Raw genomic sequence first — 11,665 nt, 5'->3', positions numbered from 1 at the left:
AGGGGGAGGGGGGAGAGATTGGAATCTTCCACCTGCTGGTTCACTCCCCAAATGCCCACAACAGCCAGGGTTGGGCCAGGCTGGAGCCAGGAGCCAGGAGCTCCATCCGGGTCTCCCACGTGGGTGCAGGGGCCCAGGCACGGGCCCCATCTTCTGCTGCCTCACAAGGTGCATTCGCAGGGAGCTGGATCCCAGGTAGAGCGAGCAGCGCTCAGATGTGGGCTGCAGGTGTCCCCGCCGCTGGCTTCCCCCACTGCCCTACGACGCCCTTCCCGGCAAACCCTGCGAACTTTGGTTAGATCAAAGCGGGTGGCGAGGCACAAATACACACGTTTATAAAGCACAACTGAAAGAAGAGAAAGAAAAAAGGAAAATGAGTCAAAAAGACGGGGGGGGGGGGTTGAGTCTAACGTTTCTAACGTTTCAGCCTCCTCTACCCAAAACAGTAAGTCTACCCCAAATCCAGCATCTATCCAAAGTCCTGAATCCGTCCCACAGGCCGCCGTTCCCGGGGTGGCCGCTGGCCAATGCTCACGACGTCGTGCCCAGAGTGCCTGGGCTGGAGTCGGGCGCCACTCCCAGCTCCAGCTTCCTGCTAAGGCGCACCCTGGAAGGCGGCAGGGCGTGGCGCAGGTCCTCGGGGGGCCGCAGGGCAGGGTCCCTGGGGAAGTGAACCAGCCCTGTCTCTCTCTGTACCCTCCCCCCCATCTCTCCGCCTCTCAAAGAAGCAAGAGCAGCCGTGGAGGGGTCGCTGCTTCCTTGTGCCCCGGAGAGTGGCGTCTCCGCGGGCACCTGCCCTCTGCCAGCCGCCAGGAGCATGCGCAGGAGCGGCCGCTGTGCCGCAGGTGCAGCTGTGCGCCGCTGTGCAAGATCCCTTCAGGTTTCCCCGAGCCAGGCCGTGCGCGCGGCCTCTGGGTCACCCCCGCGGCCTCCTGTCCTCAGAATGCCCTTCCCGCCCCTTCCCGACCGCATCTACCTGCCCTTCAAGTCTTTGCTTCCACAGCCGCCTCCTCCAGGATGCCTTCCCTGAACACCACCCGCCTCCGCCTGCTGCCGCGGGCTGAGTCACTCTCTCGTGTGGGTTCCCACAGCAGGTGCCTCTCCCGGGCTGGACCCAGCGCTCCCTGAGGGCAGGCAATGCGCTGAGTCACCCCTGGCCCACACGATCCGCCTCTATTGTGACAGGGAGACCGAAGTGCACCGGGGGAGTGGGTTACCCAACGTGGGGCACCCAGGACATGATGGGGCTCAGTGCTCGGTGACCCCAAGGGGTCTGCTTCACTGCAGTCCGAGGTGGGCGGCAGGAGGGGCGTGGCTGGCTGGGGGGTGGAGCCTCCACCTCTCTCTTCCTCTTCCTCCGCCCCCTCCTCCCACTCCTCTCCCTTCCTCCTCCTCCTCCATAGCACTCTCCCTGCATTTTTTATTTTGCATATTAATTTCTTTAAAGATGTGTTTATTTGAGAGGCAGAAAGAGAGAGGTCTTCTATCCACTGGTTCACTCCCCAGTTGGCCGCAATGGCCTGAGCTGCGCCAAACTGAAGCCAGGAGCCAGGAGCGTCTTCCAGGTCTCCCACTCAGTGCAGGGGCCCAAGGACTTGGGCCATCTTCCACTGCTTTCCCAGGCCACAGCAGAGAGCTGGATTGGAAGTGGAGCAGCCAGGACTCGAACCAGTGCCCATATGGGATGCCGGCACTGCAGGTGGAGGCTTAGCCTCCTGCACCAGAGCGCCAGCCCTTGCATTAACAGAAAGAACAGCTTCAGGTAGTTCATAGAATTCTAAGAACATAAGATACTTCCATCCCTCCCTCCCTCCCCGTTCTCTCTTCCTTGTTCCTGTTTTACAAACTCTGCAATGATATTTTTCCCACTGTGTCGTGTCTTTAGTTTATCTTACAGCCAAAGGCTGACGCTCGGAGTGGAGGAGCCAGTGAGGGCACCGTGTGCCGGTCACCAGCGACCGTCCTGGCTTGGCCACACTTGCGCTTTTCCGCCATGTCTTTCTCCAGTGCGCTTGCTCTGAAAACGTCTTCGTGGAGAAAGTGTTTTGTGAGGAAGCCTCGCGGGCGCGTGAGCGGGAGAAGCAGCGGAAGTCACTGACAACGTGGGGGTGGGGGGCTACTCTGTGCGAGGCCACAGCGCCCCCTGTAACTGACCCTCCCCGGCACCTCCAGCCCCACACGCAGCGACAGGGACAGGGCTAAAGGCTCCAGGGTGGGAGGTGGAGCGGGTTCCGGGACCTGGAGCTCATTGCGCTCACACACGCTGCCTGCTCGAAGGAGAATCAGCCATTAGACACAGCTGCAGGGGGCGCCCCTCAGGTCAGAGCCACGGACCTGCCCCCCCGCCAGGCGTCTCCGCGATGGTCTAGCACGGCTACAGTGAGGGCTCATTCCGGATTGAAGATCGCTTCGTGTGTGCAGGAGAGAGAGACGGGGAGAGAAGGTGAAGCTTCATGGAGGTGGGTGGACCCTGACCATCCTTGAACTGGACACAGGCCCAGAGGCAGAGGGGGCAATGGGCTGGGACCCCTGGGTCTGAGGGAGGAGGGCTGGGCCTGAACCCCTGGGTCTGAGGGAGGAGGGGCTGGGCTGGACCCCTGGGTCTGAGGGAGGAGGGCTGGGCTGGACCCCTGGGTCTGAGGGAGGAGGGGCTGGGGCTGGACCCCTGGGTCTGAGGGAGGAGGGTTGGGGCTGGACCCCTGGGTCTGAGGGAGGAGGGGCTGGGCTGGACTCCTGGGCCTGAGGGAGGAGGGCTGGGGCTGGACCCCTGGGTCTGAGGGAGGAGGGGCTGGGCTGGACCCCTGTGTCTGAGAGAGGAGGGGCTGGGGCTGGACCCTTGGGTCTGAGGGAGGAGGGCTGGGACTGGACCCCTGGGTCTGAGGGAGGAAGCACAGTTGATTGGACTCTTAGGTCTGAGGGATGAGAGGCTGGGGGCTTAGACTCCTGGGTCTGACAGGCTGAGACCTGCACTCCTGGGTCTGAGGGAGGAGGGCTGGGACTGGACCCCTGGGTCTGAGGGAGGAGGGGCTGGGCCCCTGGGTCTGAGGGAGGGGGGGCTGGGGCTGGACCCCTGGGTCTGAGGGAGGAGGGGCTGGACCCCTGGGTCTGAGGGAGGAGGGGCTGAGCCCCTGGGTCTGAGGGAGGAGGCTGGGGCTGGCTCCTGTGTGTTGGGTGGGCTTCCTGTGTGCACAGCTCTGGTGCCTGCAGTATTTCTACAACAGGAAGTGACCGGGTGAGGTTGGAGAGGCCCCCAGGGGAGACCCTGGAGCAGAGGAGGATGTGGAGGGAGTTGGGTGGGGAACAGGAAGGACAGGTAGGTGGCCAGGGCCAGGTGCAGGCCGGGGCACCTCTGTCAGCAGCGTCTGAGGTGTGACCGCCCAGAGATCTTTGAGGGCAAGTGGCTGGCGGAGGAGCCAGGCTCTGAGTCACGGGGGACGCCTCCTTTCCCTGGGCTCTTCTCCTGCCTTTTGGGGTACAGGCGCCCACGAGCAGGCTCCTAGTCGGCATCTCCTGTTGCCGGGGACGCTGTGGGCAGGCCTCGTGGTGCACCTGCTGCACTCCTCCTCCCCTCCTTGTCTGTCCCTGGGGAGTTCTCAGAGCCACCTCTCTTTCCACCCAGGGGAGGAGAGCCTGTCCTCACCTCCCCCCTTCTCCTGTACCTCCTTTTACAAATGGGGGACACTGAGGCCTGGGGGAGGAACGGAGCCCTGCGGCCATGCGGGCAGGCAGGACGGGGGTTCAAAACCAGACCCGCTTTCCCCTCCAGCCCCCCTCCCTTAAGGTCGCCTCCAACCTTAGGTCATCAGAGCTTCCTGGTTATAAAAATGCAGAACCAGGGGGATGCAGCTGGAGGAAGGGGGACCCCCACCTGCAGATCTGCAGCCAGCCTTGCAGCTTTGACTCTGCGAGTATTTCACTGCATCCATTTTCCCGTATCTCTCTCTCCCCATTTCCCATCCGGGAGCCTGAACGGTCTTCTGTAACACGCATGACCCCGCCTCAGTGTGGTGTCGAACGACGTGGCTCGGGGTTTAAACAACCCACTAGTGCAACATGGATCAAGCAATCCCAGGATAAACAATATTCTGCCGACTTCAACCTTGCTGTGCGTTTTGTATTTTTATTTGCTAATGCTCTTCTTCGAGGAAATGGAACGACGGAATCTGGACAGTCCGAGGTTGTCCGAGTTTGCGGGTCCCCTGCCAACAGGCATCTGTGCCCACCCTCAAGGGTTTCGGTGCCGAGTCCTTGCTGTTTTGACTCTTCTGTAAACGTGACGTATTGAAGTCTTTCCACTTTGCCCTTGAGGAAGGGTAAAGCCTGAGGTGGCAGGATCAGCCACAGAGGGCCGTCCGTGTCCTCCCGTGCACCCTCTGCCCTCCAGGGCATGCCTGGTGCACGCTTGGCGGTAGGCTAGCGATGCGTCCTCATGGTCCTGTTTATCCAGTCGGTGAACTTGCACACTTGCGTGTAGACGCCTGGGTCGTTGGGCTGGCCGCAGGGGAACGTCCCCCAGGACACTATACCTTGCAGGGTGCCTCTGCACACCAGCGGCCCCCCCGAGTCACCCTGCAGGGAACAGAACGGGAGATGAGCTCAGGTCACCGCCTTTGCAATGGTAGAGCCCGGAGTTCCACCCCAGCCAATGAGAAGAGACTCATTGCCTCTGGGAACCAATGGGAGGGCAGAGATTAGTACCATCAGGGACCAGACAAACCAGGCTCTTGGAAGACTGGAGCCCTGGCCAATTGGATCAATCTGAGGGAGGGGCGGGGCTTCTGGGGATCCAAGCAAGGCTTGTCCTGTGAGCGCCAGGGGATGCAGACACACAGTGGGGACGTGGCGCTCCGGCAAACCTGGGTGAGCACCCATTATCCCATTGGCAGGAAGAAAATATGGAGCTCCTATTTCAAAAATTAAGAATTTAGGGAGCTGGCCCTCTCATGTAGGTTAAGCCGCCTGCGGGGCTGGCATCCTGTGTGGGCGCTGGTTCTACTCTCGGCTGCTCCGCTTCCAATCCAGCTCTCTGCTGTGGCCTGGGAAAGCAGTGGAAGATGGCCCAAGGCCTTGGGCCCCTGCACCCATGTGGGAGACCCGGAAGAAGCTCCTGGCTCCTGGCTTTAGATCAGCACAGCTCCAGCCATTGCAGCTATTTGGGGAGTGAACCAGCAGATGGAAGACCCCTCTCTCTCTGTCTCTCCCTCTCTGTCTGTAGCTCTGCCTCACAAGTAAATAAATCAATCTTAAAAAAAACTTTAGAATTTCAAGACATGTCATACCCAAAGCCCCACAATGGACCTCATATCCAAATTTTAAATAAAGCCAGCATGGTACAGTGCTGTGCCAAGACATTCAATCCAATAAAGACTGATCCACTCCTCATTTAAAATTGTGATAAAACAGTGGCATTTCTTCCTTTATCACAGGTTGTTTGCATGGCTTTTTAATTAAAACTAATTACTGCATTAGAGGGCTGGCATTGTGGCCCAGCCGGTCAAGCCACTGCCTGCAACACCGGCATCCCATATCAGAGCAAGGGCTCGAGTCCCGGCTGCTCCACTTCCCATCCAGCTCCCTGCTAATGCGCCTGGGAAAGCAGCAGAGGATGGCCCAAGTACCTGGGCCCCTGCTCGCACGTGGGAGACCTGGATGGAGTTCCAGGCTCCAGGCTTTGGCCATTTGCAGATCGAAGACCTCCCTCTCTGCCTCTCTCCCTCTCTCCCTCTCACTCTACCTTTAAAAAATCTTTTAAAAAATGCCGTGTTAGATTATGTTTCCCTGGGCGAGCGCCCTCCTGACTCCCCGGCCCCACCCCGCCCTGCACGGCGAGGCCGCCCGGGGGCTCCCGCCAGACGCCGGCAGAGGGCGCTGGCGGCGCGGGGCGGCGGGCGGGGCTCACGTTGCAGGCGTTGGTCTTGGAGTCGGGGATGCCGGCGCACAGCATGGACTTCCCCAGCAGGTCCTTGTAGACCTTCCTGCAGTCCTCGGCCGAGATGAGCTTCACGTCCGTGCACATCAGCCTGGAGGGGAAGGTCACTGCGGGGCGGGGAGGGGTCAGCTGGGGCCTGGAGCTCGGAGCCCAGAGCCCAGCGCAGGAGGGGGGCGGGGCTGACCCTGGGTCTGAGGGAGGAGGGGCTGGGGCTGACCCTGGGTCTGAGGGAGGAGGGGCTGGGGCTGGACCCCTGGGTCTGAGGGCGGAGGGGCAGGGCTGGACCCCTGGGTCTGAGGGAGGAGGGGCTGGGCTGACCCTGGGTCTGAGGGAGGAGGGCTGGGCCTGGACCCTGGGCCTGAGGGAGGAGGGGCTGGGCTGGATCCCTGGGTCTGAGGGAGGAGGGTCTGGGGCTGGGCTCCTGGGTCTGAGGGAGGAGGGGCGGGGCTGACCCTGGGGCTGAGGCGGGAGGGGCTGGGGGTGAACCCCTGGGTCTGAGGGCAGAGGGGCTGGGGCTGGGCTCCTGGGGCTGAGGGAGGAGGGGCTGGGGGCCTGGACCCCTGGGTCTGAGTGGGGAGGGCTGGGGCTGGACCCCTGGGTCTGAGGGAGGAGGGCTGGGGCTGTATCCCTGGGTCTGAGGGCAGAGGGGCTGGGCCTGGACCCTGGGTCTGAGGGAGGAGGGGCTGGTGCTGACCCTGGGTCTGAGGGAGGAGGGGCTGGGCTGGACCCCTGGGTCTGAAGGAGGAGGGGCTGGGCCTGGACCCTGGGTCTGAGGGAGGAGGCTGGGGCTGGACCCCTGGGTCTGAGGGAGGAGGGGCGGGGCTGACCCTGGGGCTGAGGCAGGAGGGGCTGGGGCTGGGCTCCTGGGTCTGAGGGAGGAGGGACGGGGCTGACCCTGGGGCTGAGGCGGGAGGGGTTGGGGGTGAACCCCTGGGTCTGAGTGGGGAGGGTCTGGGGCTGGGCTCCTGGGTCTGAGGGAGGAGGGGCTGGGCCTGGACCCTGTGTCTGAGGGAGGAGGGCTGGGGCTGGGCCCCGGGTCTGAGGGCGGAGGGCGCCGGCTCCTGTGGGGGTGCGCCTCACCGTCGGGGCTGGTGGTGGTGCCCCAGCCGGACACGGTGCACATGGTCCCGGGGGGCTCGCAGCGGGCGGGCAGCTTCACTTTCCTCACGCTGGAGGACAGCCTGGCGCGCTGGCTCAGCTTCACCAGCATGACGTCGTTGACGTGGGTCTGCGTGGAGTACTGGGGGTGGCGGAAGGATCTGGACGCCTTGATCTTCTGCGCGTTCTTGTCGTCCAGCCGGTCGCTGCCCAGGTGCACGGTGTACTCGCTGCGAGCGAGGGGGGACGGACGCTCAGAGAGGGAGCCTGGGGCGCGGCGGGGCTGGGGCGCGGGGTCCCGGAGGGCGCAGGCGCGCGGCCGGCGGCGCTGCCCACCTCATCTTGCAGTGCGCGGCCGTGAGCACCCAGCGGTCATTGAGGAGGACCCCGCCGCAGTGCAGCTGGGTGCCGCTGAGCAGGGCCACCTGCCACGGGTGCGAGCCGGTCTGGCAGGGGACGCCTTCGATGATCTTGTCTCCTCCGCTCTTGTCGCCCTGGGCTGGAGACAGGACACCGCGGCTGGGGGCTCCCAGGCAGAGGAAGGGGAGACCCGGGAGGAAGGAGAGGAGCAGGGGAGGGGGCCTGCGCTCCACCTGTTGAGCCCGGAAGTCGGCTGAAGCCAGGGGGCCCTTATTCACTTAGTTACTGCTTCTGTTTCTTTAGTCAGTTTTAGTTCTTTGCAAGGCGAGTGACAGAGAGAGGGCGAGATGGAGAGAGTTCCCATCTGCCCCAAATGCCTGCAGCCGCTGAGCCTGGGCCAGGCCAAAGCCGGGATGGTGGGACTCCATCCAGGTCTCCCACGAGGGTGGCAGGACCCAGGCACGGGGGCCATCTGCTGCTGCTTTCCCGGGCACGGAGGCCGAGGTGGGGCTCAAACCCAGGCCCTCTGATACCGGGCGTGCCCCCCCCCCCCCAAGGCTGCACAGCAGTGTCCAGCCCTGATTCAGTTTGAAAGGCGGGAGACAGAGACGCTGCGGCTGTTGGCTCACTCCTCGAGTGCTCACGGCACCTGGGGCTGGGCCTCACGGAAGCTGGGAGCCCAGAACTTGGCCCAAGTCTCCCCGGCATCGGGAGCGGGACTGGGACGCAGCCCAGGCCTTCGGATGCGGGGTGCGGGCGGGCGAAGCAGCCTCACCACCAAAAGCTGTCCCAAGACAGAAGCGGTGTCAAAGCCACCGCCTGCAGTGCTGGCATCCCATATGGGCGCCGGTTCGAGTCCCGGCTGCTCCACTTCTGATATAGCTCTCTGCTACGGCCTGGGAAAGCAGCAGAAGACAGCCCAAGTCCTTGGGCCCCTGCACAACTGTGGGAGACCCGGAAGAAGCTCCTGGCTCCTGGCTTCGGATCGGCCCAGCTCCGGCCGTTGCGGCCATCCGGGGAGTGAACCAGCGGATGGAAGACCTGTCTCTCTGCCTCTGTCTCTCTGTAACTCTGTCTTTCAAATAAAGAAATAAATCTTAAAAAAAAAAAAAAAAAGACAGAAGGTTTCTGACACAGAGAGGCCTTGGGGCAGGGCAGTGGGGACACAGGAAGCCAGGGCGGGCCCAGCCTCCCAGGCCAGCACTCACCTTGCCCATTGGTTCCCAGGGCTAAGGACAGCAGCAGGATCAGCAGGGGCGGCAGGGGGGACCCGGGCATGGTGCCTCTCAGCCTCTCAGCCTCTCAGCAGCAGCCAGATGGAGCTGGGCCAGGGGAGGAGTCAGCAACCCAGAGCCCAGCCTGGCCCTCCTCCCTCAGACCCTGGAATCCAGGTCCAGCCCCTCCTCCCTCAGACTGGGAGTCCAGCCAAGCCCTCCTCCCTCAGACCCAGGAATCCAACTCTGCCCTCCTCCCTCAGACCCTGGAATCCAGGCCCAGCCTCTCCTCCCTCAGACCAGGAGTTCAGCCCCAGGCCTCCTCCCTCAGACCCAGGGTCCAGCCCAGCCCCTCCTCCCTCAGACCCTGGGGTCCGGGCCCAGCCCTCCTCCCTCAGACCCAGGGTCCAGGCCCAGCCCTCCTCCCTCAGACTCAGGAGTCTAGCCCCACCATGAACCTAAAAGTCTGGCTTTTCAGTCTTTTTTCCCCGAGACACCCCAAGTCTCAGGCCCGCAGCCCCGCGTCTCTCAGGAGCCGCAAGGTGGGGTGGAAGCAGCCCCAAACGCCCAGCCCGCATCTCCGGTCCTAACCTCACGTCCTGTTCGGCCTGGCTCACCTCCTCGGGAGGGTCTGACCTGACCGCAGCCACCCGCGGACTCGGGAGGGCACCGGGCGTCTGCAGCCCTCGGCCGGGCCCAGCTCTTATAGCGCCCCCGCCCCCACGCCCGCCCCTGGCGCCCCGGGGTGCAGGCGGAGCCCGCTGGGGGACGCCCCCTCCCTGCCTTTGCGGTTGTGGTTATCTGGGAGCCTCCCAGGCGACTGGCACCGCACCAGCCTCCTTGCCAGAGCCGGTCGGGCGGGCGGGATCCAGCGCTCGCCCCCGCACATTCTGGCCGGGTCCTCCCTCGGGCTCCTTGTGGGGGTGGAACCAGGCTCTGCAGGGCGAAGCGGGGTTCAGGGATGGGCAGCACTGGGGAGCGTGGCCTTGCCCGCACTCCCTCAGCCCCAGGCCCTATTCCTCGCAGCCTGTGGGCTCTTGCCTCTGAGCCTGAACTCATTCTCTACCTTAAGGTGGAACTGAAATAGAGAAACAGTTTCCTCCTGCCCTGCCCGGCTAAATGCTGGCTGTTATCAGCTTAGTCTGAGTTCTCGCCTTCTGTTGTCATTGTGTCACACGCAGGTTTCTCTCTGCTGTAACAGAACTGTGTACCCGAACACTGCCCACCGCAACCCTCTGCATCTGTATGTCCAGGGGTTCCCCACTTCCCACGTTTAGGTCATTTGTGATGCCCGTGTAATATTCCTCACTACACGTGTACGGCTTCTGTTGCAGGTTGAAGTACTCTTTGGCTCGTTTTTCTTTTTTTTTTCAAAGATTTTATTTATTTATTTGAGAAGTAGAATTACAGACAGTGAGAGGGAGAGACAGAGAGAGGTCTTCCGTCTGTTGGTTCACTCCCCAAATGGCTGCGATGGCCAGGAGCCAGGTGCCCCTTCCCGGTCTCCCACATGGGTGCCAGGGCCCAAGGCCTTGGGCCACCTTCTACTGCTTTCCCAGGCCACAGCAGAGAGCTGGATTGAAAGAGGAGCAGCCGAGACTCGAACTGGCGCCCAGATGGGATGCTGGCACCCCAGGCGGAGGATTAACCTACTGCGCCATGGCGCTCCCCCCCCCCCTTTTAAGATTTATTTATTTATTTATTTGAAAGGCAGAGTTACAGAGAGAGAGAGGGAGAGAGGTCTTTCATCTGCTGGTTCACTCCCCAAATGGCCATTCCAAGCTGGGCTAATCCAAAGCCAGGAGCCAGGAGCTTCTTCTGGGTCTCCCATGTGGGTGCAGGGCCCAAGCACTTGGGCCACCTTCTACTGCTTTCCCTGGGGTGTTAGCAGGGAGCTGGACTGGAAGTGGAGCAACCGGGACTCGAACCGTCATCCATATAGGATGCCGACACTGCAGGCGGAGGCTTAACTCAGCGCACCGCAGCTCCGGCCCCTGGCTGGTTTCACTTATCAGAGGCTGAACCTCTGCCTGCAACTGTCACGGCTCTTGGCAATTCAGTCTTCAAATATCGGCTGGTGCGCCCCTCTGCCGGCAGGAATTCTGGCCTCCGGAGACACAGCTGCGAGGCAAACAGCAGCCCTCCTCCCGCCCGGATAGGGGAGCTCCTGCCACGGCGTGGGCGGCCTCAGTGCAGAGATGAGCACAGGGAAGGTGATGGTGGTGGTGCAGCCAGCGTGCAAGAGGAAAGCAGAAGTGGGGGGAGAGAGGGGAGGGTGGGGGCAGGAGGGAGCCGCCGTCCCCCACCTCAGGACTTGCATGCAGAGGCCGCGGCGGCAGAATCCTGCAGCGGGGGCTGGAGGGAAGCCTGTGGCTCCCGGGGCTGCTGGGTTCCAGCAGGCAAGTCAGGCCAGAGCGAGCCTGGCTGTCCCAGGAGGAACAGATGTCGGGACTGGAGATGAATGAACCGGCGAGGGAGGGCGGCCAGTGTGGCCACGGCTGTGTCAGGGCTGGGATGACTCGGGTGCCGTGGGTCTGTCAGGATGGGGTGACGCGGGGGCCGTGGGTCTGTCAGGATGGGGTGACGCGGGGGCCGTGGGTCTGTCAGGATGGGGTGACGTGGGGGCCGTGGGTCTGTCAGGATGGGGTGACGTGGGGGCCGTGGCTCTGTCAGGATGGGGTGACGTGGGTCTGTCAGGATGGGGTGACGTGGGGGCCGTGGGTCTGTCAGGATGGGGTGACGCGGGGGCCGTGGGTCTGTCAGGATGGGGTGACGTGGGTCTGTCAGGATGGGGTGACGTGGGGGCCGTGGGTCTATCAGGATGGGGTGATGTGGGGGCCGTGGGTCTGTCAGGATTGATGACGCGGGGGCCGTGGGTCTGTCAGGATGGTGTGACGCGGGGGCCGTGGGTCTGTCAGGATGGGGTGACGTGGGGGCCGTGGGTCTGTCAGGATGGGGTGACGCGGGTGACGTGGGTCTGTCAGGATGGGGTGACATGGGTCTGTCAGGATGGGGTGACATGGGTCTGTCAGGATGGGGTGACGTGGGTCTGTCAGGATGGGGT

General features: G+C 63.0%; 1 protein-coding gene across 2 annotated transcripts; it reads right to left on the bottom strand.

Moving 5' to 3' along the window:
* Positions 1-4,107: 4,107 nt before the first annotated feature.
* On the bottom strand, positions 4,108-9,280 carry KLK7 (kallikrein related peptidase 7). Of its 2 annotated transcripts, none has more exons than XM_070062967.2 (6): positions 9,193-9,280; positions 8,596-8,709; positions 7,364-7,526; positions 7,010-7,257; positions 5,900-6,036; positions 4,108-4,569 (listed from the first exon to the last, which is right to left on the bottom strand). In XM_070062967.2, the coding sequence occupies exons 2-6, from the start codon at positions 8,663-8,665 to the stop codon at positions 4,414-4,416; spliced, it is 774 nt and encodes a 257-aa protein (XP_069919068.1). In that variant the 5' UTR covers positions 8,666-8,709; positions 9,193-9,280; the 3' UTR covers positions 4,108-4,413. The 2 variants fall into 2 exon arrangements, with proteins under 2 accessions (XP_069919068.1, XP_069919069.1); XM_070062968.2 differs by having other exon boundaries at positions 9,219-9,280.
* Between the last annotated feature and the right edge of the window lie 2,385 nt (positions 9,281-11,665).

This window comes from Oryctolagus cuniculus, chromosome 18 (assembly GCF_051225735.1).
Source record: "Oryctolagus cuniculus isolate XC-2025 breed Fujian yellow rabbit chromosome 18, ASM5122573v1, whole genome shotgun sequence".
In the NCBI taxonomy this organism is placed as follows: Eukaryota; Metazoa; Chordata; class Mammalia; order Lagomorpha; family Leporidae; genus Oryctolagus; species Oryctolagus cuniculus.
Note: the sequence above shows the minus strand (reverse complement) of the source record. Positions and strands in the feature narration are given on the sequence as shown.

Excerpts from the sequence above, each read along its gene's own strand:
- KLK7 (XM_070062967.2), bottom strand. The coding sequence starts at position 8,665 with ATGCCCGGGTCCCCCCTGCCGCCCCTGCTGATCCTGCTGCTGTCCTTA. Across the intron at positions 6,037-7,009 it reads CACCACCACCAGCCCCGACG|TGACCTTCCCCTCCAGGCTG; the intron begins GTGAGGCGCACC and ends CCCGCCCCGCAG. Across the intron at positions 4,570-5,899 it reads CCAAGACCAACGCCTGCAAC|GGTGACTCGGGGGGGCCGCT; the intron begins GTGAGCCCCGCC and ends TGTTCCCTGCAG.